The following is a 26,462-nucleotide window of genomic DNA, read 5'->3' on the forward strand; positions in this document are numbered from 1 at the left end:
AATTGGTTGCATTAGTTATTTTCTTAGACTTTTCTATAATGAAGCGCGGATCCAAAGAGGGATTGAGTAGGTGGTAATCCCTCCTTTCCAATCCCACACTCCGAAAGAAGGATTTGAGTAGTAGGTAATCCCTCCTTTCCAATTCCACACTCCAAAGAGGGATTGAGTAGGTGGTAATCCCTCCTTTCCAATCACACACTCCAAAGAGGGATTGAGTAGGGGTAATTCCTCCTTTCCAATCCCACACTCCGAAAGAAGGATTTGAGTAGTAGGTAATCCCTCCTTTCCAATCCCACACTCCAAAGAGGGATTGAGTAGGGGTATTCCCTCCTTTCCAACCCCCCACTCCGAAAGAGGGATTTCAGTAAGGGGTAATCCCTCCTTTCCAACCCCCACATTCCAAAGAAGGATTGAGTAGGGGATAATCCCTCCTTTCCAACCCCTTATATAAATTATTAACACAACCTTGCGTGTAGGCCTAATTGAATAGTCCAAATATGCCCCAGGATGCACCATTTAACGCGCATAGTTTGTTTTTGACCTTTCATCGGAGTCGACCTCACATACCCCATCCTTCCTGCACGAAACCAAATGTAAAAGTACAAATTATATTTACAAATGTTTACTTTACTTCATTATTTGAAATTGGTGTAGATTCAAGTATTAATGGCGTACATATAAACAAAATCTTGAAAACAAACGGCTGCATATAGATGAAATACAGAAGACACTTTCGCGTAGGTTCAATTGAATACCATAAGAACATGCGAGTAGTACGCTAACATGCACGAGTGCTAAACCTGCTATTACGGTGCTGTTGTAGCTCCATATACGTAGGCCCATAGTTGCATATATTGAATATTACAAATGATCAATAAATCGGCATGTATCTAATACGGTAAATCTGAACATAATTTTAACTAACACAATGTTTCAGCATATTTTTTTGCTTCATAGTTGTTTTTCAGTTGTACTTATAAATGATGTATCTTTTCCTATACAGCAGTATATATATATATCAAACTAACACTACAGCTCTAGCAACCCTCTTCAATAATATATCAATTTGATATTTTGCACATGTCACGTATGAGGATCCGTATTTGTTTTAAAGTGTAGCGCTACCTTTGGTATGCACTTTACTATCATTTCGCAGGTCCTATGAAACGGTCGAGTAAAGTTGATCTAACACCGAAGTTACATTCAGCTGGCAGGAACACTTCTTGAAACATTCATTTCAGCGGTAAATCCCTGTTTTTGCATTTCAATTAGATCTATACATTTCAATCTACAATTTTGTTTTAACGACTTTGGACTGGTTAATAAGTGATGTATTTTGTAAATGTGACTTCTGCTATTTGTCTGGGGGCCACAGCTTTAGCTAAGTTGATTTAACACCTAAGTTACATTCAGCTGGCAGGAACACTTCTTGAAACATTCAATTCAGCGGTAAATCCTTGGTTTTTGCATTTCAATTAGATCTATATATACATTTCAATCTACAATTTTGTTTTAACGACTTTGGTCTAGTTAATAAGTGAAGTATTTTGTAAATGTGACTTCTGCTTTTTGTCTGGGGCCACAGCATTATAGCTACTGCTGGTACTCGGGCCCTTGTTGTGACTGCCTTTTTAGTCCAATGTTAATAACAGTCCGCAATCTTCCGTTGGCAGCTAATAAAACTCTTATCTTGATGAGAAACACATTTTAAGTGAAAAGCCTATTCTGATATCATTGTTCATCACAACCTCACAGTGCTCAACTTTTTGCACAAATATACTGTTCCGGACAGTTGACGCACATTTTAATCTCTGTTTGTAGTAAAGAGTTGTTGTTTGTGTAGAATTGCGCATGACACAACTTTTGAACCGTACTGTAACATGCATGGACGTTTTTGATAAACCAGCAGCATATATAAGTGGCACATCGCCCCAGTGACACGCCTATATGGATAATATTTTGGACTGTTGACGCACCTGTTAGTCTCTGTTTTTGGTAAAGAGTTGTTGATTGTGTAATATTGCTTATATCACAATTTTGAACCGTATTGTTTTATCTGTATTTTACTCTATTTTTATTTATTTTAACCCTGCATTATTGACGAGTATATGCGGAGGGCAATAGCGAGTAATTGCAGTAGCATGCTTATTCAGTCTTACCATTGGGGCGCGGATGGGTGAAGTTAATTTTTTGATCTGTACACTTTGATGAAGACAATATACGAACCAAAATGCTAAGAAACGTAAACGCCGTAAACAGATAAAACACAATTTGAATGTAGGCTCATTCAATTATAATATTATTTTGAAAACTCTAGTACCTTTATTGTGACACAATTTGAATGTAGGCTCATTCAATTATAATATTATTTTGAAAACTCTAGTACCTTTATTGTGACACAATTTGAATGTAGGCTCATTCAATTATAATATTTTGTTGAAAACTCTAGTACCTTAATTGTGACACAATTTGAATGTAGGCTCATTCAATTATAATATTACTTTGAAAACTCTAGTACCTTTATTGTGACACAATTTGAATGTAGGCTCATTCAATTATAATATTATTTTGAAAACTCTAGTACCTTTATTGTGACACAATTTGAATGTAGGCTCATTCAATTATAATATTATTTTGAAAACTCTAGTACCTTTATTGTGACACAATTTGAATGTAGGCTCATTCAATTATAATATTGTGTTGAAAACTCTAGTACCTTTATTGTGACACAATTTGAATGTAGGCTCATTCAATTATAATATTATTTTGAAAACTCTAGTACCTTTATTGTGACACAATTTGAATGTAGGCTCATTCAATTATAATATTTTGTTGAAAACTCTAGTACCTTAATTGTGACACAATTTGAATGTAGGCTCATTCAATTATAATATTACTTTGAAAACTCTAGTACCTTTATTGTGACACAATTTGAATGTAGGCTCATTCAATTATAATAATATTTTGAAAACTCTAGTACCTTTATTGTGACACAATTTGAATGTAGGCTCATTCAATTATAATATTATTTTGAAAACTCTAGTACCTTAATTGTGACACAATTTGAATGTAGGCTCATTCAATTATAATATTGTGTTGAAAACTCTAGTACCTTTATTGTGACACAATTTGAATGTAGGCTCATTCAATTATAATATTTTGTTGAAAACTCTAGTACCTTAATTGTGACACAATTTGAATGTAGGCTCATTCAATTATAATATTATTTTGAAAACTCTAGTACCTTTATTGTGACACAATTTGAATGTAGGCTCATTCAATTATAATCTTATTTTGAAAACTCTAGTACCTTTATTTTGACACAATTTGAATGTAGGCTCATTCAATTATAATATTATTTTGAAAACTCTAGTACCTTTATTGTGACACAATTTGAATGTAGGCTCATTCAATTATAATATTATGTTGAAAACTCTAGTACCTTAATTGTGACACAATTTGAATGTAGGCTCATTCAATTATAATATTATTTTGAAAACTCTAGTACCTTAATTGTGACACAATTTGAATGTAGGCTCATTCAATTATAATATTATTTTGAAAACTCTAGTACCTTAATTGTGACACAATTTGAATGTAGGCTCATTCAATTATGATATTTTGTTGAAAACTCTAGTACCATAACTGTGACACAATTTGAATGTAGCCTCATTCAATTGATAATATTATGTTGAAAACTATAATACCTTAACTGTGACACAATTTGAAGGAAGGCTCATTCAATTAAAATATTATTATTATTTTTTTTTAAATTTTTTAAAGGAAGCGGAATCGCATAGAAAAATGGAAAAGTAACCCCCCAACAAACACGTTGAACAACGAGCCTACATGGGCGGGAAATACGCGGAATCGGCAGCTTTACAATTTTCTCATTAAATGTTAATGAAAAAGCAATCATTTTACTTGCCAGCCTTACCAGTAAAACATTTTTCTGACATTTTACTGGCCCGGGCCAACGGGCCAGTGGTAGTGTTGAGTTTTCGTGAAAATTTGATTTTTCTCTCAAAAATCTGATTTGTTTTAGGATATTCAGTCTGTTATTTTGGCATCTCTGCATACATAGTAATGGCACCCAATTTCATATCGCTGGATACCCTTGTTCTGTTCCGAGCTTCCCATAAGCTTAACAACAAATATCTGTGTTGCTTATAGATATCCAGTATTGTCTGTATTTTACTTATACTGGCACCGTGACATTTACCCGAAACTCGCGGAATCCAACAGCCATAAAACAAAACTGTTCTGAGATGTATAGGTTAACGATAGAGATTCAGTGCATGACATCGAAGTTATAATGTTAATTTACTGGCAATGAAACGATAACATATCGTATATCGAACAATGGGTAAAACTGCATGGTGGATGCTTTCTAGGCTGTGGCAGGTGTTTATGCCCGGGTGCCCTTCACTGATATCACTCTCCCGAAGATGAAGTAATTGTTAACCTTTAGGTTGCTCTGTCATCTTTTCAGCCGATGACTAAATAATACGATAGACTTGCACTGTTAGAAAGAAGTTGTACTTTTACGGTAGAATATCGGCAAGCCGACGTAAATTAAGAGCAGTTGGTGAAACACGATGTGACGTATTTTATCGGGCACATTCAAACCGCGATTTCACTTCTTTAGAACCCCGTTAGAGAACAACTGTTCTCCTGTAAATGTTTCCAACTGTCATCAGATTACTGATTGGCTTATACCTTTAAGTGCTATTTATTTCATAAATCGGCAACCCGTTTGGTGTTAATGGATACCGCGACTGTTCAACGTGTAACACCTACTCATTAGACGATGTACATTTTATACAGGATGTAGTTGTGCAAGAGTCAACTATATATTTACCGACTTTGTGTATTTGAGAAAATAATGAAAAATGTCATTTTTTTATAGCACAAACAACATGTTTTCAAGCAATAAACATATCCTTTCCTTTCAATTGCAATAGTTCTCACAAACTACAAGATTAATTAGTCTAAGACACAATATGTGTATAATTAAACACCGAAATCACATTACGAGAATATAACCAATACAATTTGGGTAACACCTTCACAGTGAATATGCAAATAGAACAGTTTCCCAATGCATGTTAATTCATTGAAAACGGCAATAAAGTGTAATTGTACATTCACGCAAAGGTTAAATAATTGGTATCAAGTCATTATACCCACCGTTTCAGTTTATTCTTCATTAATGTTTCGCAATTAAAATGCATTCTCACTGTTATTCTGCGACCAATGTTGAATGTTAATTTTACAACATTGTGGTACCTTTTCTAACTTCAAGACACAGGTTTCGTTAATCTAACAGTGAATAATGTAAAGTTGTGAATTGTATGATATTCGAAAGATAGCATTTAAAACAGTCAAGGCCGAGAATATACCATAATAAGGAAGTTCATAAACAAATTTGGTGGTCCATTGTATCGAACGCTTTCTACAAATCTAAAAAGACACCCACAGAAATCATCTTCTTAGCGATCAAAACATCCGTTAAAGCCAGCTCAGTTGAATGTCCTGTTCGGAAACCGTATTGTCCTTTGAACATAATACTATATGCTTACTAGCAAAACTGAATACGGTTATAAACTTTTCTTTCAAATATCTTGGAAAAACCTGATAAGAGATAAACTGGACGAAAATTGTCGCTACCTTCAGGGTCACCTTTTTATATATATATGTTGGAATGATTTTGGCTATTTTTGATTGGTCGGAAACGATACCACTAGATAAAGATAAGTTGATATTGTAAGCAATTGCTTAACAATAAAAGGTATTACTTTTCTTTAGCATGAAAGGCTTTATATTATCAAAATCAGCAGATTTGTTCGGTTTCAAGCTAGACATAGCAAGTTTGTATACTTCACTTTCTTTAAAGGGCGTGAAGACTCGCGCAAAAAGAAACGTCTAATGCCGGTAATCTGACCTATTTTCGAATGAGGTGTAACAGATGTGTTAGACAACACCATGGATCCCAGAAATACACACACATAGCTTGCTACCATCGGTAATTATACACTAGTGTACAGTCAGTACAAACAGCTGCGGTCAATACCCACAGCACATTGTACAAACAATAAAGCGATGGACATCTCAGGTCCAGCTAAAGATAACAAGGTATCACGTTTCATTACTGTCTGCATTTTGTAGCGACACGAACAAAACGTCACTCGCAAGCAACGGAAAGTTAACTTTTTCAGATGACCGCACGCGGTTTGGGGCGAGTCTTCAATGCCTTTAAGGAGACATAACAGAGTCGAAGGATTAGCGTTCTTTAGATATTTGATCAGCAGTTGTACTGCTGTGAATATTGGCAGCAAATAAAGAACAAATGTTTACGAAGTGAATACATTTGCAATTTGTTTATCATCGTTAATTGAACTATTGCCAACTTTCAATGTATCAGGAATAGCATTTTTGTTATCTATTTGTGTTCTGTATACCATGTATAATTGACCATGTATATGTTTGGTATCATTCTTATTCGGTTATTGAACTTATCAGAAACATACCGCTTATTAGAAATACGAATATTATCATTCAGCTTATTGCGATAACTAAGAAACTTACCAGAATTTGTTTTGTAGGACTCCTTAAAATGTTTTTAATAAGATTTATTTTACATTTATTAATCGATTGTAAGATACCATATCGTTATCCATGGATGACGTTTGTTACGACGTTACGAATTACTGAGGAATACATCGTCATAAATCTTTTGAAAAACTAAATTGAATTTATGATAAACATAATTCACATTGCTAACTGAATATATCATATTCCAATCAGAATTCTGGATGGCGTTAATGAAATGATCAGAAATGTTACTAGAATAACTTCTAGTAGCGTAACCGCTGTCCTCTTGTTAGATATAGGGAAGTGGTCACGTACATCTGTTATTAATATGCCAGGAGTGTAATTACTAATAAGTCCACTGTTTGTAAATATATTGTCAATTAAAGAGGTAGAATTTCCACTAACACGAGTATAGGCATAGTAATTGTGGGGAAGAAGTTGTTGAAAAATACAGTAAACTTAATCCATTCTTAACCCCCAGTCCGCCTTACTACTATACTGTAACCGTATTATCATGTCGATGTTGCGTCAAGTGAGTATCACGTGTCCCTTGGAAACGGAATAGATACTACGCATGATCAGGTTGATGAGCTATTGTTTACTTTACAGAGTATAGCGATTTGGACTCGATGGCATTTACTTCCCTGCACTGATAGTCAGTCGGAACGTTCTACTCTTCTTAACAATTCTCTTAACAGATACGGACAATCGAAACAAAACCCATTTTGTTTTCTATGACATTCCTGCAGCTAGGGCCTATTCACTGTGAGCTTATGAAGGGATATTCATTATATAACCATTGTATTGTGGTGTGAAGTTTTTTAAATTCTTACCTGCAGGCTGTGCGTACTACTCCAGCATAAGTGTTCTTTAAATTGACTACATATAACGAAAACGCATCCTGGTAAGGATATGTACCCTTTGTTGAGACATCAAGTATCTGTTTATACGTCGGTAAATTAAACAGGATCCTTTTGCTTTTACGACGAGGGTAAAACGGATTTCGTAAAAATTGGGGTTTTGACCATATTGGATTCAAGTGAAGTGATAATCAAGACATCTACAAGGTAATTACTTGTTAAACCTATTTTGTTTTGTGTTGTAAGTTTTCATTCTGACCACGGTCATGCAAGTTTCAAATATATAGGTAGGCCAGTACACCTGACACTAAGTGGAATAATACAACCAATCGGCTGTTCTTACTTGGAATGTTGAGTCTTGCTGTTTTATTCAAATATTAGCTTATTTACTTCTTGAGTACTTAAGACGGTGTTTTGATCAATGTCTTGATGTTTCTCGATTATAAAATTCCATCACAATATCAAATAGCTGCCCTCAATGGCTTGAAGGCTATATTCGAGCACCCATTTCAAGTAAACGATTAACTTTGTGAAAAATAATATTAAACTGTCTGGAAAAGTTGAGAAATGAATCAAATCAATTAGGTCTATAATCATTCAGGACTCCATGCAAAGTTAGTAACGAAAGGTGTGTTATTTCGATAAATTAAAAATTTACTTTTGATCTACAAGCAGTAGTTTTGGTAAAGAGTTGACCATGCATGCGCAGAATAGCTGTCATATAACGCACATTAAGTCCACTACTCACAAGTAACACAAACGCGTATGGCAGCGAGAATTATGTTCATAAAATTAGCAGGACGGTGTAACACTTATATCGGAAAAAGGAAAAATTTTCCATGTTGAAACACCATATCAATATCATGTCGCTATATCGAGATCAAGGGCGGCGGAACCGGGGGGGGGGGGGCACAGGGGGCACGTGCCCCCCACTTTTCCTCAGGTTAAAAATGTGCCCTTTTTCTACATAAAAATTGAGGTGTCTCAAGTTAGCAAGAGGCCAGGGAACCAGAATGAACACTCGGGAAAAGCCGTTTCCAGCCATCTGAGGGGTTTGTAAAACCAAAAATTTTCTTGTACGCTCCGCGCCAACCGATGGTGGCGCTCCGCTCAGATAGTCGTGCATACAACTTTGCAAATCCTGGCTACGCCCCCGACTTTTAATGAATTTCTGTGGGTCAAACTCAAAACTATTTCGAATGGAAAAAAATTTGTTAAGATATTGACAAGAAATAAACTCTAATTCGGAAGATTCCTACATTAGCAACTAGCATAATTTCACCTCATTTTGTCTCAAAAGAAAACTAATTGTTCCTTGTTTCCCAATTTGGCACATTGGATATTGCAGTGCTAGTATGCATATTTTCCTTGAAGGGGGGGGGGGGAATGATGGAGTGATGTGTATACGCAAATAAGATAATACAACAAGAGTTATAAAGGGTACTGAATATAAGGCTGCATCACTCCTATCGAATTTCTGCAAAGTGCCCTTTGATGTCGGTGCCCCCCCCCCCCCAGATTAAAAGTGCTTCCGTCGCCCTTGATCGAGATATGTTTGAATATAATTAGACAAATCACATCCACGTCACTAGTTATAAATAAAGATATTTCCATATCATATTCCATTTAAAGTGATATTTCGGTGGAAGAAATTGTAACATTTGTATTGAAAAGAAAAACATTCCATACTGCTAGTTGAAACTCCATCTCAATATATTGTCCCTAATATGAGATCTGGTTGATTGAATGTATTTTTTTTTTTAACTGGCCTAACCTCAACTACTCCAGAAAAGCAGCTGTTCTTACAAAGCTATACTTTCCCATTGTAATAGTTTATTTTATATGTGACATCACTTGAATTAAAGACATTTATAATCCACTGTAATTGGAAAAGATTCATTCATTACTTTTAATGAAAATCTTCATATCTCTAAAGATATCTTCAACCCTTTCAAATTGTACCTAAGGAAATAGGGGTTTGACTGTTTAGTTTATAAACTGAATGGTGGAATGTAGGGGCGCAGTTTGTTTTACAACCTTCATTATACCTTTTATTGACAGAAAGTAAAACTGATTGTACAAAACGTTTGACATAAAATAAACAAGCAACTCTGCCTGTAGATTAGCAGCAGGGCTTTAATGCAATAATTTGTGTCATAAATTTAAGACACAACTCTTATTGTCGTTTCATATTCTTAGCAAAAGGGTAAACTGTATGGAACGCCAAAACCGACAAAAATGCATACATTTTGTTATGTAAACCTAAGTCATTATGTGAACACAAAGTTATCGCCACATAATGACCAAGAACAATTTTAGTCATTAGGTGGCACTTATAGCACCTCCACATAATGACCAAGAACAATTTATTTATCATGCGATCCTAACACTGCCACATAATGACCGCCAACACCGACAATATTCACAAGTCATTAGGTGGATATCTCGCATGTCGCCACATAAGGACTAACGCAGATCGTTAGTCCTTATGTGACGATTCGAGTATCCACATAAGAACCAACGAACTGCGTTACTCCTGATGTGGCGATATGAGAGTATCCACATTATGACCAACGAACTGCGTTAGTCCTTATGTGGCGATACGCGAGTATCCACGTAAGGCGCCTAAACCGACACGCTTTCTTGCATCGCCCCACCGCATGAGAAATGATCAACTAATTTATTTGCAACGCCTTCGCATCATTCAACCTCATGGGCTCAACAAACAGACAGGACATGACTAACTTTTCTTCTGTTCCCCTCCTTCTCCCCTTGTTCCCCTCCCCCCCCCCCCTCACCATCACTCCTCTTCTCATAGCTCTCTTCCACCATTTTTCTTTCACCACATAGGCCTAACAGTAGGCATAGGCCTTACCTCCAAACAATATTGAATACCATCACGTTCACATCCCCTTTCTTCAAGCCACGGCGAAACTAACATGTTTTAAGATTCAAACGACAAGAACTCGTTCTTGGAGGGCAAACGAGTAAAAAAAGGCGTAAATACAAATATTTCTGAATTCGAAAAAGAAGCATACTGATTGGTTGATCCTTCACTCCAAGAAAAAGTGAGCGTCCTTAGCATTTGATTGGCTCATTTGGTCGCTCCTTTGTAAAGAGTGAATATTAAGTATCCTACTTCGGCTTCGAAATACGAAGATAACTGCCGTCTAATGGAGTGAATATCTGCTCCTTTGTATTTAGAGTGTATTAATACCAATTCATTATGTTACCCAAAACGAATTCCTGTACATTTTTGATTCGCACTACGTGCAGTAGGTAATAAATTAACTCGAGTGATGAGTGATAACAAGGTATTGCTCTAGACTAATATGTGATAGTACTTCACGTCTGCAATAAACGGTCCTACAAAGTCAAATATATACAACCACAACCAAAACGCTGTAAATTTGAAAGGAGGAACAAACCAAAAGATTCATGATCTATGTGATACAACTTCCCCAAACAAACCAATTATAATCTTTTCCAACTGCTGGGAGATGTAATGATTCTTCACATGCAAGGCTGAAGACTCGATCAAGTCTAAATATGATATCATCAATTAGCCACATGTGTTTTGATGTTTTATGATTATCCTTATTTGTTTGCAATGTTTGATTCTATGATGGAGATAAGTGTTGCAAATGCTTGGATACAAAATATTGCAGCTGGTTATTACATGACATAATGATGTATAGCATTGCTTCAGGGTCAAACTCAACATTCCATCTGGAAGATATAAAATCAAGAAAAAGTAAAAGAGAACCCAGACACGACCGCTTGACTTGAATATCTCCCAAACGCAACAGTATGTTTCCCAGCTGTTATAGGGGGAGTTGTTCTTTTCAAGAGATCTAGTCAAAGATATATGGTTGGATTTGTGTCTCATCTGTAACGATATACTATAGATTACCGTAGCGTCCAATCCATAACATTTCACTCCCAAGACCACATGTCATGCCGTCGAGTCGATGAAGATTGATATGGGTGTGAATGATTTTTTTCTTAGCAACGTTGATACCGCAGTAACCCTCGCAAACCAGTGATTGATGTTACAATGAGTTCGCACGATTTGCAGGACAAGCGGAATTCAGGATCTCTATGGCAACACTTCATTGAACACGGATTACCTGTATCCGTGTAGAGTTGGGGGGGGGTGGTGGTTGCGGCTCCCCCTCTTTGATCTTTTCCCTCACGTTTTCAACCAGTGAAGCATTCCACGCCAGTCCTAAATATTATTCAACTGAATCTTTAGTAACAGTAGTACGAGGCAATCAAATGATCGTTTAATTTTCGATCTGCTTTAATATTCCTTGAAATTTTGACGTGACAATTCCATGAATTTCTGATATTCGTTTTTGAAAAAAAAGAAGATAATATTTGAACATAACACAATTGGAAGTCTCAATATCTCATATCTTCCACCATAGCATCTACGAATAAGAATTCTCCCGGTGAAGGCGACCGCACCGAAGCTCTGTGCAGTGACAGCTCCCTGTAAGCCTTCTCCGCTGAACTGATATATAGTATAGACCGAATGTCCTTATTATGTATATCAATTGACATATTTACAATTGATGAAGGAACTGAAAAAAAACTTTCAAAATGTCGTTAGAGGCTGCAGCTTCTCATCTCCACACTGTGTGTTGCGAGTCTATAGAGGCTGCAGCTTCTCATCTCCACACTGTGTGTTGCGAGTCTATAGAGGCTGCAGCTTCTCATCTCCACACTGTGTGTTGCGAGTCTATAGTGGCTGCAGCTTCTCATCTCCACACTGTGTGTTGCGAGTCTATAGAGGCTGCAGCTTCTCATCTCCACACTGTGTGTTGCGAGTCTATAGAGGCTGCAGCTTCTCATCTCCACACTGTGTGTTGCGAGTCTATAGAGGCTGCAGCTTCTCATCTCCACACTGTGTGTTGCGAGTCTATATGTGGTTCACTCTCTCGTTTTTCACTCTTGTTTTGATTCACGTGTGCCACTGTACATAACGTAACTGCAGGTCTGATACCTTATTTACAGAGCCGTACGTCTACACATGGGAGGGGAAGGTGTTGCAGGGTATCATGGCCCAGCAAATTTTAAAGCAGGGTTGGTGCCGCAACATGGGAACATTTCAGCATCACTCAAAACTGATCTGACCCATCCCCTCTCAAGTCCCCCTCCCCCCTAATCTCAAATGTGTGCATCGTAACGTTTTAATTTTGGAACTAATTGTAGGCCTGTTCTCGAACAATTAGTCTATTCATACAGAATACGAAGATACATTTAATCAATATACTCACCGATATATATATATATAGGGCACGAAGTCGAGGGATGTAAGCCAACGACACAACATGGTTCATCAAAGAGCTGTAATCTGTCACACAACTCCCTGGCTCGTGCGACCAACTCATCTCTTTCTATATATACTTTTCTTTTCTCTGTAGATTTATCACAATGGCAGAACCAAGTACATACGAGCGTGGAACGTGGAGTCATAAGGCTGACTTCATACTGTCAATGTTAGGTTACTGTGTTGGGCTTGGAAATGTTTGGAGATTCCCCTATTTGACCTATGACACAGGTGGTGGTAAGTGTATAGGCCTAGTTGTCCTTCTAACATTAGAAACGAAGGCATTGAACAGTGGTTAACTATTAAATATTACAGTTGCATTTGAAGAGCACCTTCAATCAATAAAAGATATTATTTAACCTAATATAACATTTGTAATTTCATTTTTTAGCATATACTTCACTCAATTAAAATATCATTATTGAATATAAAATATCTTTCATGGAACTCATATCTTATAGGAATATATGGTGGGTTAACTTGAATAATCCCATTAAAGGTCCATATTGCGTTTATCTTGCATTTTAAGCATTCCATTGTCACTTACATTCATTTACATATAACCAACTATCGACTGATGAGAGAGGTTACTGTGATAGACTTTTTACTCAGTGAACCCTTTTGAACGAGTAATTAACCCTTTCTTAACAAAATGACAATTTGCTGGCCCAAACAATTATGCGTGCATACCACATCTTTCTATTATATAGTTTAAATCAAATAATCTCTATCACGTGACGTCAGACAATAAAAAAAACGCATTTTTTTTGCTTATTTTATGAGTACATTTATATGTACTAGGCCTATACACTACTATATTTATTGCTCGTAACGATAACTGACAATGAAAACCTCCAAAACAGACGAAAGATAAGCTCTTAATAGACGTTTACAAATATTAAATACACATATTGAATTATAAGCTTTCGTTAACCTAGCCTAACGCGGGAAAATCACAGGTATGTTATTTGCATCCTGGACAAACTATTTGTTTATTACTAACGCGTATCGTTAGTTGGTGTATTAGACCTCCGTGAAACGAATCAATCATGACAAATGCAAGGCGTACAAATACAATAAATGATATATACTATAGACTCCCTCTATATTCATAAGGCATTGTTCAAGTTCAATTTCACATGTTGTTAAAATTGACCAATACGTGTCCATGTGGGTATTTTTGTCATGTCCGATTCGTACTTGACAACACGTTATACCATCGTCAGTCATTGCCGACTTAGAGTTTCACTATTCCGTAATCTAATGATTGTTTAAGTCATGATTTCTAAGTTTATATTGTAAATTTTGTACAGTATACATTTATATAAATATATTTCTATATATATATCTATATATATATATCTATATCTATATATATATATATATATATATATATATATATATATATATATATATATATATATATATATATATATATATATATATATATAGCGGAAGGCCCGTGGTTCGAATCCCGGTGGATGCTGAAAGTTTTTTCACTGTTCTTGATTTTCCAACTCATTACGATTTTCATTTATATATATATATATATATATATATATATATATATATATATATATATATATATATATATATATATATATATATATATATATATATATATATATATATATATATATATATATATATATATATGGGTCATTCCGTGTCAAATCACGGATGGCTGTTGCTGCACCCTTTCCAAAAATTCCCAAATTTATTGTATGATTGGACCACCATAAAATAAGCATATTCTGAAAATTTCAGTTGCATTGCTTTACAATTGGCCGATATATCACACTTTGAAATTCCGCAATTTGTCGCCACCATGGCATTTTGGCATTTTCTTGACTTTTGAGGTCTCATTTCTCAGCAATTGAACATTCTACTACCTTTCTAATACAGATGCCTAAAGAGTCTATCCCATAGAACAGGAAAATAAAAAATTAGGCTACAAAAATATTGTCATGTGGAGTTAGGTCAACTTAAAAGTGTCAAAATATTTGATTTTTGTACTTTTCACTAAAAAATGTGCTATTTTTAGTGATGAATTGCTCCTAAACCATTGCTTCAGGGTACTTGATTCTTTCAGAGATTATTATGTCTAGTATAAATATTACAAAATAATGATTACAATGCTTTCCTAAACTATGTTTGCAAGTTGTGCAACTCTAAAATTGCTATTTCATGCTGCGATTCAGCATGAGGTAGGGGTTTTGATGCCAATTTTTTACCAAAGTAACCATGTTAGAGGTGTCAGGGTTTATACTTTATTAATAAGTATAAAGTTCTTACACATTAACAAATTTCAGGGTTCTAGCTGTTCTCAATATTAATTTATGAAGTTGTTAAGTTGCTCCGATGTACAGAAGAGGTCGTTTTTGACGGCCAATAACTCAAAACGCGTCAAATTAAAAAAAAATTGATAATTTTTTCTGGAAGAGATATAGTACCACCCTGTTTGTACAAAAAATTTCAGGAGGGTGTTTTGCCTTATTTTGAAATGAAAAATCCTCAAAGTTTGTCAAAGTCAGTACACACATATGTATGTACAGTGTGTACAGTACATACACTGTACTGAGTGTATATGTACGGAGTGCCATGAGTGCCAGAAGACTATGTTTAAACTAATATATAATATACACACTGTACATATACAATTGGTTGAATTAGAAGACTTTACTATAGAATTAATTTCAACCAGTACATAGATGTATGTACAGTACAAAACTGTACTGGGTGTACATAATGTGTATATATATATGTATATATATATACACACATATATATATATATATATATATATATATATATATATATATATATATATATATATATATATATATATATATATATATATATATATATATATATATATATATATATATATATATATATATATATATATTGGCCTATTGGTAAGATTCGAGACGTTTTTCGGCAAAATATGTTTGGTACATGTTTGGAGTAGCGTAATGATCACAATTAATGGTATACATGCTTCCCTTTGGGTGATACGTAAACGCAATGTGCTCCTTTAAATCAATATCTTATTCTGATCTATATGTTTCACTTCATACACAGGAGCGTTTCTGATTCCCTATTTAATTATGCTGACATTTACTGGATTACCAATGATGTTGTTGGAGATGTCATTTGGTCAGTATGCCAGTCAAGGTGTCGTTACGGTCTGGAAAGCAGTCCCTTTATTTAAAGGTGAGGCTATACGCGATTCGATAAGTTGGGTAACTGTGGTTAGGGGAAGGGATACTAGGAGGGGGAGGCATAATATGGAACTCTAAATGCAGAATAGAATAGAATAGTGTACACTTGGTATTGCGCCGGTATCCGTTTGAAGACGCTCATGGCTCAGTGCCTATAACCAACCGCCTATTATCATTCCATAACCGTGCTCAAGTTACTGTGGACTATACACGATGAGCTGAAACAGAGGGCGCTAAATCGTATTTACAGATCAGAAACACTAGAAGTACTTAGTTTTGTCTTGATTTGTTCCTTTTCTCATTTCTTTCATGTAGGTGTCGGTTACGGAATGTTGCTTGCGACCGCTATTGGTAATACGTCATTTATGCTCGTGACTGCCTATATTCTGCATTATCTGTTCTCGTCCATGAGAAGAACACTTCCATGGGTGGGTTGTGATAACGAATGGAACACAGACTTTTGTAGCACACGATTTCAAGACTGCATTGTCCAGACCGGTATGATCGTTGCAGGGAATGGTAGCTGCGTCGTGATAGAGAACGTACCATCATCCGATCTGGTAGTTTATGGAATCGACCAAGATTCATCAGGGAACTATGATTATTCTCAATATATGGACCCACTAGCTGGCAAAAGAGTTAGACCTTCTGAGGAATACTGGAAGTAAGAATTTAAACATGAAGATATTGTAAACTTACAGTGGTTGGTTGTAAACATGAGACAACTTATAGAGTTGAAGCATAATTCACTAATTCCGGCAATTTTATGAAACCTGTAGATTATTGCGCTACTCAATGTGACTTTTGCAATGGACCAATTGTGTTTCCCCATTCGATTGTTTGAATTTACTCTGTTTATACTTTATTATAGTCATGTGCAAGCTCCTACGTTTATCATTAATCGATGTTTCATAGTGTAAATAGTCACGAATATTGAAGTGCAAGTTAAATATGTCATTAATATCTACATATTTAACGCTTCTTCAAAATTCCAATTACGAGGTAAATTTTGCCTATACTTTCTCTCTTGCAGGAATCCATTTAGCAATCATTAGTGACCGTCACGATAGGTTAGAAGATTCATCCAACTTTGGACGACAATTCATATCTCTGATTCTCAAATTAATTACTCAAATCTTACATGCCATAACTGCTAATTGAGAGCCGGGTCCGTTGTGAAATAACGTTATTTCTTTTGGTTGATATGATAATGAAAAATATGGCAAGTTATGTTTATGTTTCGTGTACAAAGGAAACGAAAAAAAAATGCCAGTAGCTGTGCCAGTCTGTCTGTATTCTGTTATTTGGTGAGGTATTGTTTATTCTGTTATTTGGTGAGGTATCGTTTATTCTGTTATTTGGTGAGGTATCTTTTATTCTGTTATTTGGTGAGGTATTGTTTGTTCTGTTATTTGGTGAGGTATCGTTTATTATGTGATTTGGTGAGGTATTGTTTATTCTGTTATTTGGTGAGGTATTGTTTATTCTGTTACTTGGTGAGGTATTGTTTGTTCTGTTATTTGGTGAGGTATTGTTTGTTCTGTTATTTGGTGAGGTATCTTTTATTCTGTTATTTGGTGAGGTATTGTTTGTTCTGTTATTTGGTGAGGTATCGTTTATTATGTGATTTGGTGAGGTATTGTTTATTCTGTTATTTGGTGAGGTATTGTTTATTCTGTTACTTGGTGAGGTATTGTTTATTCTGTTATTTGGTGAGGAATCGTTCATTCTGTTATTTGGTGAGGTATCTTTTATTCTGTTATTTGGTGAGGTATTGTTTGTTCTGTTATTTGGTGAGGTATCGTTTATTCTGTGATTTGGTGAGGTATTGTTTATTCTGTTATTTGGTGAGGTATTGTTTATTCTGTTACTTGGTGAGGTATTGTTTATTCTGTTATTTGGTGAGGTATCGTTTATTCTGTTATTTGGTGAGGTATCTTTTATTCTGTTATTTGGTGAGGTATTGTTTGTTCTGTTATTTGGTGAGGTATCGTTTATTCTGTGATTTGGTGAGGTATTGTTTATTCTGTTATTTGGTTACTGATAGTTTGGAGGTACGTAAAATTATGAATAATTTTGCCAATAGTCTGAATAATGGTGCATCAATGGACGAAGGAGGCGCATCTTTTGTTAAATTTTCTTTAAAATATTTCTACTTAATGGAGCACGTATTGTTTTTTTTGCCTATCCAACAGCATTAGGGTACGTCACGAAGCGTCATCAATTGAACAGACTGGTGGAATAGTATGGGAAATCGCTCTCTGTCTTCTTCTTGCTTGGGTCCTCGTCTTTCTCTGCCTCATAAAGGGTATCAAGACATCCGGAAAGGTACGGTTTAACCTTGTTTAAGGAAATGCGTACTTTAACATATAGTAAAATACATAGAATGCATTGTTGAGATTCGGTCACTCCCTGTACTGTACTGAGAGTATAAAGTTTCACTTTTCCGCAGTGTTCGATTTGAAACCGTTGTTGACCGAAGCCGTTATTAATTTATTAAAGAAGTTCATGCCTGCGTGATATTAACGTCTAAATCAAGCAATCCATCACGTACTCAGAAGTAAAAATAAAAAATAAAAAATTAGTGAAGTTGTTAACAAATCATCGAGGTCAGTAAATGGTACTCTCAACTCCTTTATGTGATCCATTGTTGTCTATTCAATCTAGTCTAAGATTAATTTCTTTATAAATTTTCACAAGCGCAAATGTCATTGTTTATAAACGGTATGAAACTTCAGAACATATGTTTTTTTACCAAAACAAATTTCATTTGCTAATCTTGGTAAAAAGTAAATAAACTTGTCGAACCAAGCAAATTTCTTGCATGCAACCTTTAGTAGTTGCACGATGTGTTTTATTACTCTACACGACAAGTCATTAATTTTTAAAACTTGGCAGTTGAACAATACGACACAAAACCAACAAACATAGTATGTGGTGATTCTTATTTCAAAGTATTAAATGTGTTTTACTTTTATCGATATTTACATGTTTTTTTTTTCCAGGTTGTCTACGTGACTGCTATATTCCCTTACATCATACTAACCATCTTTTTTATTATGGGTTTGACATTACCCGGCCATACAGAAGGAATCAAATTTTTCATTACCCCCCAATGGGAATATCTCGCCAAACCTAGGGTAAGTATTTTATTATCGACGTACATATTATTACTAATATTATTATTATTATTATTATTATTATATATATATATATATATATATATATATATATATATATATATATATATATATATATATATATATATATATATATATATATATATATATATATATATAGGAATGCATATATATATATATAGGAATGCATATTATAACATAAACTTATGGCTATTGTTTATGAGTGGACGCGGGTTTCAGAAAAGTTTAACAATCATATAAATGATGCAATTTCGATCACAAATGTTTAATCAAGCATCAAGGTAAAATAATAACTTTCATGGACGTGGTTTCCCCTCTTGGTATATATATTTCGCCGTAACGACTATTGAAAGGTGAAAACAACTTTTCCAAAAGGGGAAATGTGAGCTTTCCTCCAAGAGTTGATGTAGTAGTAAAAATTCGATCGGGGGAATCACTGAAAAGTTATATCTGTCATTCCTTGATTGATTGTGTTACAGTTTATACTAGCTATATATATATATTTATATGATTGCATGCATAGTTCTGGTGTCGACATTTTCACTGAAGCATCCAAAGTTATTGACATGTCCTTAAGATGGGTTTTGTATCATTGAAACATTGTTTTGGAATCTTCTCAAATCAAGAATAACGCTACACTGTGGCGGCGTCGAACAGTGGGCGACCCTAAGTTGTCCATTTTACACTTGGTCCTATAACAACAAGTAAAACCCATATGCATATACTCTCACTTAAATTTCGGTATTTTCTCCCCCTTTTTACAGTCTTGGTTAAATGCTGCCGTTCAGATCTTCTATTCACTAGGAGCATCGTGGGGTGGTGTCATCACTTTGTCTTCATTCAACAAATTCCACAACAACACTTATATGTAAGTTGTTGTCCAAGTTTCTAATAGCCATCAATACTCCTTGGCACTTTTGGTATCATTGATCAATAATGAAGTGTTATTTGAATATCATGACAAGTAAGTTAAAGTTACTTTAAGGTCATTACATTTCCAATAATAATCTCTCTGTCTCTTTCCTTGACATGAATATCATTAATTAATATGCAGGATGAATCTTTCTTGGTCAATTCAGAGACTAAGAAGATCCGTCATGAATGTTGACCCTTGAGAATCACATTCTTGGATTTCTTCTTGCTTGTCTATTTCTTTCCTTGATGGTTTGAGAGAGATAAAGTAGACACTCTTTTAAAGGCAAATAATGTAACGGAGAGAAAAATCTCTATGACATCAATCGATTCCAATGATTTAGACGTAGCTATACAGATGCTGCGTATACATACCTTAAGCTGCCATTACTATGTACAGAATCCGACTGATTATATATACGTCAGTGTATTGCGTTATGACTGTTTTTGTTGTTGTTGTTTGCAGTGATAGTTTAGTGATATCCATCGCTAATTCCTTGACCAGTATCTTTGCCGGTTTCGTCATCTTTTCGTATCTGGGATTTATGAGTCATGAACTGAAAAGAGACGTCTCAAAAGTCGTTTCTCAAGGTTTGTAGAATGAATGCTATCGTCAATGTCATACAAGGTATCACCGAAGAATTGTTGTCGGTAGTTGATATAAACCCGCTAGATACCGCCCCAATAATGTTCAATATTAAGGCATAGACTAAGTCATAGACTAAGTCAGATTATGTCACAGACTAAGTCACAGACTAAGTCATAGACTAAGTCATGGACTAAGTCATGGACTAAATCATGGACTAAGTCACGGACTAAGTCATGTACAAAGTCATGTACTAAGTCATGGACTAAGTCATAGACTAAGTCAGACTATATCACAGACTTAGTCACAGACTAAGTCGTAGACTAAGTCGTAGATTAAGTCGTAGATTAAGTCATAGACTAAGCCTAAGTCATAGACTAAGTCATAGACAAAGTCATGGACTAAGTCATAAACAAAGTCATGGACTAAGTCATGGACTAAGTCATAGACAAAATAATAGACTAAATCATAGACTAAGTCATAGACCAAGTCATAGACTAAGTCATAGACTAAGTCATAGACTAAGTCATAGACTAAGTCATAGACTAAGTCATAGACTAAGTCATAGACTAAGTCATAGACTAAGTCACAGACTATGTCACAGACTATGTCACGGACTAAGTCATGGACTAAGTCATAGACCCGTATGTTCAATGCAATTTTATTATTCTAAGCATATTCATGTTTGTCATCTATAAATGCTGCTCCTCCTTGTACCAACTAAACTTTGCGTCTTTGTTGAAGAAACATACTTTATGTGCATTTGGACGCCGTTTGCCAAACAGCTTTGAAAACCTCACAGGTAGCCCTTAATATAGTCTCTGGTGGAATTCTTCCGAAAAGGAAAGTCTAGATTGAAACTGATTTGTCACAGATGTAAGAGGAACATAATTTAAAGATCCTGAATCATATTTAACATGGAAACTCAGAATGTGTTCCTTGTGCGTAAGTAAAAAGAGTTCAACAAAAACGGTTCACACTGTTTTTGCAGCTATGAGAAATTGTTTATATGCACGCTTTGTAGGGAAAGCGGCAGTTTGTTTAAAACTGATACATAAAATTATAAATCCTAGCAAAAATACCTATGAGGCGTTGATATCGTGTAACATAAAATGTTCCCGTCGACATATTTTAGCAAACAAAGATACAGTCGGCAAATAGAAAGTAACAAATATAAATGAAAAAAACGTTTACCATAAACAAGGCACAGCATTTACGTGTCTATTTCGAGGTTTATACTTATATCTATGGTAACCGAATCACTACTTCTTTCTAATGACGTTATGATTGTCTCTATGTAGGGTATGGTCTGGCTTTTATCGTTTACCCAGAAGCGATCACTCTGCTGCCGGTGCCAACACTATGGGCTATTCTATTTTTCCTTATGCTCCTTTCTCTCGCTCTGGATACCCATGTGAGTATCAAGCATGGTTTTGCAACTGTTTCTACAGTTAAACTTTCGTAATTTTAACAATATTATTCATGGTTGCAGTGTTGTCAACTCGATTGTCGCCACCCCCACCCCCAACCCCACCCCGGGTTTCTTTATGTGCTCATATTTACATATAACAAAGGAATGGCAATTGTATTGCAATCATATCGTTATACATGGTACAGTCATCGTAAAAGGGAGAAAACTGAGATGGAGTTAACTACGGTCGAATACCATGAGATATTTCCTTTGATAAAGTTGTAACATTTTGTACAATTCTGTACAATTTTGTAAAAAATTAATCCAGATAATCCATTAGAATTGTTTGCTATCAACACTCACACTGACTATCAATTCATCTAGGCGACAAACATCTGGAATGGTCAGAGTATGAGCGATTCGCTCCACAAAGTGTGTGTGTGGGGGTGCGGGGGGGGGGCGTGTGTCTGCGGGATTTGTAATGAAATGAAATGTATCTAATGGGGCCAGGGGTCGTTTCCTTTACATGATACTATTATACACTGGAAAAAAATCTGTTTCTTTCGAACTATTGACTTTTCAACATCGAAAATATTATATTTCGAAAATGCTCTAAAAATGTCAGCAATTTTTTATCTCCAAATAAGAACTTATGTACTACTAAACTCTACATGTTTGTTTTGAAAATTCCCGTCTACTGTACATCAAAACGTAGACAATATAATAAAGTTTACAGCCTTGTTTGAGGCCAGGCCCCCTCACACGAATTTGCAACACGAGTCATTGGTAACTTGTCCCACTAATAAATATACGTATCCTCTGGATGACTTTCCACAGGGTTGAGCCACAAACCGGCCCACGCAACTATAGTTTTACCTGTAACCTCGCAAGTCCCCATTTACACACCTGGGTGAAGAGAGGCAATAGAGATAAAAGTGCATTGCACACAACGTAATGATCTGGCTAGGACTCGAACTAGTCAACCTTGTATCACTGCATGTCTTAACTACTTGATCACAATGCTCTCACTATAATAGTCTTAGAATAATCTTGAATAAATGAAACTTGATTGGAGCTATACGTAACCTGCCCAATATTATATGATAGTGTACATTAAGTATGATATGATAATTATTAGTATATGTTTAATTACAATACTCGGCATTATTACTAATTGGGGGGGGGGGAGGGGGTCTTAATGTGCCGTATTACACGTTATCGCAAGATATAGCTTGGTCATCTATATCTATTATAGTGTGCATGGGTTTAGTGGAATATTCACAAATAAGTTGTCTAATGTATATGCATATTTAGAGAAATCTATGTTGCCATGGTGATGCCAATAATATAAATCTGTTTGTTATCTTGTCGTTAGTTTGCTTCTACCGAGGCGGTTGTGACTGCTATCGTTGACTTGCTCCCAGAACGATTGAGGAAACACAAGATGATGGTCCTCTTAGCCTACTGCATTGTTGGTTATCTGTTTGGACTGATATGCACAACCGAGGTATGCAACGGACAGATTAAGAACCTTCTGTATTTACTAGACTGTAATACCGAGGTATACAAAGGACATATATAAAGAACCTTCTATATTTATTAGACTTCAATCGATAAACTATTGTCGAGTTGAATATTCATATTTGCACATAACAGTTTCAAACCTTTTTTTTATTTTGCTAAAGTAATCATTGAAAACATCTTTTTATAATTTGCAATGCCACCAATCATACTTCATATAAACAAACAGTATGGATTGCAGCCTTGCTTTAAATTTGACGCCTCCTTCAATATAAAGTTTCAGAACTGTTTTTTTCACATGGAATTGACATTTTAATCGAGTTTGTTGCAAGTTATTTTTGGCTCTCTTAAAATTTACGACTTTCAACTGGAAAATAACTGAAGTAGTTATAGAGACTTACTTAACTTGTATTAACTTATATGTTAACTTATATTCCATCCATTGCGTAACAATGCTTTCAATCACGAACTATATCGATCTACTTATGTTCAGTCTTACTGATTTTGGAGTCCTTTGCTCTTCCAGGCAGGGCCTTATTGGGCCAATCTTATTGATCAGTCCTCTGCAAGTTTCGCCATCCTACTCTTTGCATTCTTAGAATGCGTGTCGATTTCTTGGATCTATGGCTTCCGTCGATTCCGAAATGACATTCGATCCATGATCGGTGACAAAATGGTAGACCATCCAACCTTCTGGGGTTGGATATTCCAATGGAGCTTTGTCACACCATTTATCCTCGCGGTAATTATCAATTTGATATATAAACTTTAAATATTCACTATTGCTCTCTCTCTCTCTACTAACATTGAATATTTAAACTTCATGTTCTGATATGTCATATCTTATCACATACCTAAACAATGGTACACAACGACGTTTACTTCTGAAAGTGGAAACAAACGATGAGAAATGTGAATAAACAATGTTTATATCTGCTCTGATTCACAGATTGTAATGCTCGTTAATTTCATTAACTGGAGTGATCCGACCTACAACGGACCCTATCCACTTTGGGCTCGCGGTATCGGCTGGATGATAAGCAGTTCAACGTTGATGTGGATTCCGATATTTATTATTTACCGCCTTACTTCAAACTCCGGATCTATTACAGAGGTATTGATTATTAGACAATTTCATAGCACTCGTAGTATGATGTATTTTGTCAAAGAAACATATGTAAACATTATACTTACCACTTGAACTCAAAGATATGGTGTTAAATGACACATTATGATACATAAATAATACCTAAAACACTGAATATGACTGCTTCAAAGGTGTCATAGCATATCACTGCTACAAAGGTGTAATTGCATATCACTGCTACAAAGGTGTAATTGCATATCACTGCTACAAAGGTGTAATTGTATATCACTGCTACAAAGGTGTCATTGTCAAGAACATTTCTTTGAAATTTGAAGCTTCCTCAAATAATATGAATAATCCTTACCAAACTGACTAAATATATTGTAAATCTTTATAATTTGGTTTCGTTAGAATTATATTATAAAAACGGTGAATCAGAAGCTGAATATGTTTGTCTCTGTAATGATAAGTTTGCTTGTTCTTACAAAGTTTTTACATAAGTCTGTTGGGATATTTAAACATTATATCTGAGCAACATGGGTGCAAAGTGAATGAAAATCAATAATTGTGTTGCAAATAAATTCAAATCTTATTATTTCGTCACCAGCGCTTTCAAAAGGCCCTAATGCCGGAAGAAACGTGGGGACCTATCAGAACAGAAGACCGTCAACACGCATGGGAAACACACGAAAAGCACGGCACCACCATGGGTGGAAGGAAAAGTTTAGCAGATTACCCTACTGAGATGGAAGCTTTTACTAAAGCGTGATTGTTATTAAGAATGCATTTCATTCCTTTGAAAAACTAAAAGTGATGTCGCCATGCAACAGTCATGTTTCCATAAATTAAGGATTGTGCTGTTGCTACATTACGTGAAAAAAAGTAAAAGTCACGTGACACACTGCGACTGTGGCCAATTTTTATTTATTTTCCCCTGTAATGAAGGAACGTTTGAAAAATTGAGTTGAAAAGCTGTAGGGAACTTTAAATGACACAACATGATTTTGCATTTGAGTTTTGACATGCTTTAGCTATATGTCGTATTAATGATAGTAATATTCATGTTTATCCCTGTTTTAAACATATACCATACCAAGCTGTAGCCTAGTTTTTGATTTACCAAAAAAGAGAGAGTAATTTTCAAGTTTTACAAAAATGAAGGGTACGTGTTCGGCGTAATCCCCAGCCCGCCGCTCTGCGCTCCACCTCCCACTTCTTCTGTTTGTTTTTTCTCGAAAATTTTGCGATATTGAGTTATATAGAGAAAATATTCAATTGGTTTTACGGTAGAAAGATGTACAAAGTTATGTACTCAGGGTGTCCTAAATTTACAGACTAACTAATAACACTTTTATATGATGGAATGCGCGTTGATAATCCTTAAAAAGTATTTTTCTTTTACTGAGGTGGGGACCGGGGACATTAGTCATATATATTTGGGATTTTTGTTTGCATGTTCATTCATATTTGTTGGTTTATTTATTTCTCCATTTGATATGTTTACACATTATTAACTAATGATAGCACATGTGAGCCAACAACTACGGCTCTACACAGTGTCTTTATAACTGAGGGCGCACTCTATATATAGAAGACCAACTGATGAAATAAACCGGCTAGTTAATCTTGAGAAATATTCTAACAATGTGTTGAAGTTTCTTTCGCACGAATCTTGTTTCTTTTTTTTTTTTTTTTGGTAATACATTAAGCCAACGCCAATCCCTATTTATATCAATCAATAACGATCAATGTCCTACATTATCTCAGAGTT

General features: G+C 35.3%; 1 protein-coding gene across 3 annotated transcripts; it reads left to right on the forward strand.

Moving 5' to 3' along the window:
• Positions 1 to 1,156: 1,156 nt before the first annotated feature.
• LOC139963969 (sodium- and chloride-dependent glycine transporter 2-like) lies at positions 1,157 to 26,336 on the forward strand. Of its 3 annotated transcripts, none has more exons than XM_071965233.1 (13): positions 1,157 to 1,243; positions 12,884 to 13,026; positions 15,874 to 16,005; positions 16,329 to 16,677; positions 18,209 to 18,341; positions 19,019 to 19,153; positions 19,939 to 20,042; positions 20,553 to 20,677; positions 21,974 to 22,086; positions 23,459 to 23,590; positions 24,131 to 24,346; positions 24,554 to 24,718; positions 25,299 to 26,336. In XM_071965233.1, the coding sequence occupies exons 2-13, from the start codon at positions 12,894 to 12,896 to the stop codon at positions 25,458 to 25,460; spliced, it is 1,899 nt and encodes a 632-aa protein (XP_071821334.1). In that variant the 5' UTR covers positions 1,157 to 1,243; positions 12,884 to 12,893; the 3' UTR covers positions 25,461 to 26,336. The 3 variants fall into 3 exon arrangements, with proteins under 3 accessions (XP_071821334.1, XP_071821335.1, XP_071821333.1); XM_071965234.1 differs by lacking the exon at positions 1,157 to 1,243 and adding an exon at positions 1,426 to 1,449; XM_071965232.1 differs by lacking the exon at positions 1,157 to 1,243 and adding an exon at positions 7,508 to 7,661.
• The last annotated feature ends 126 nt before the right edge of the window (positions 26,337 to 26,462 follow it).

This window comes from Apostichopus japonicus, chromosome 22 (assembly GCF_037975245.1).
Source record: "Apostichopus japonicus isolate 1M-3 chromosome 22, ASM3797524v1, whole genome shotgun sequence".
Classification (NCBI taxonomy): Eukaryota; Metazoa; Echinodermata; class Holothuroidea; order Aspidochirotida; family Stichopodidae; genus Apostichopus; species Apostichopus japonicus.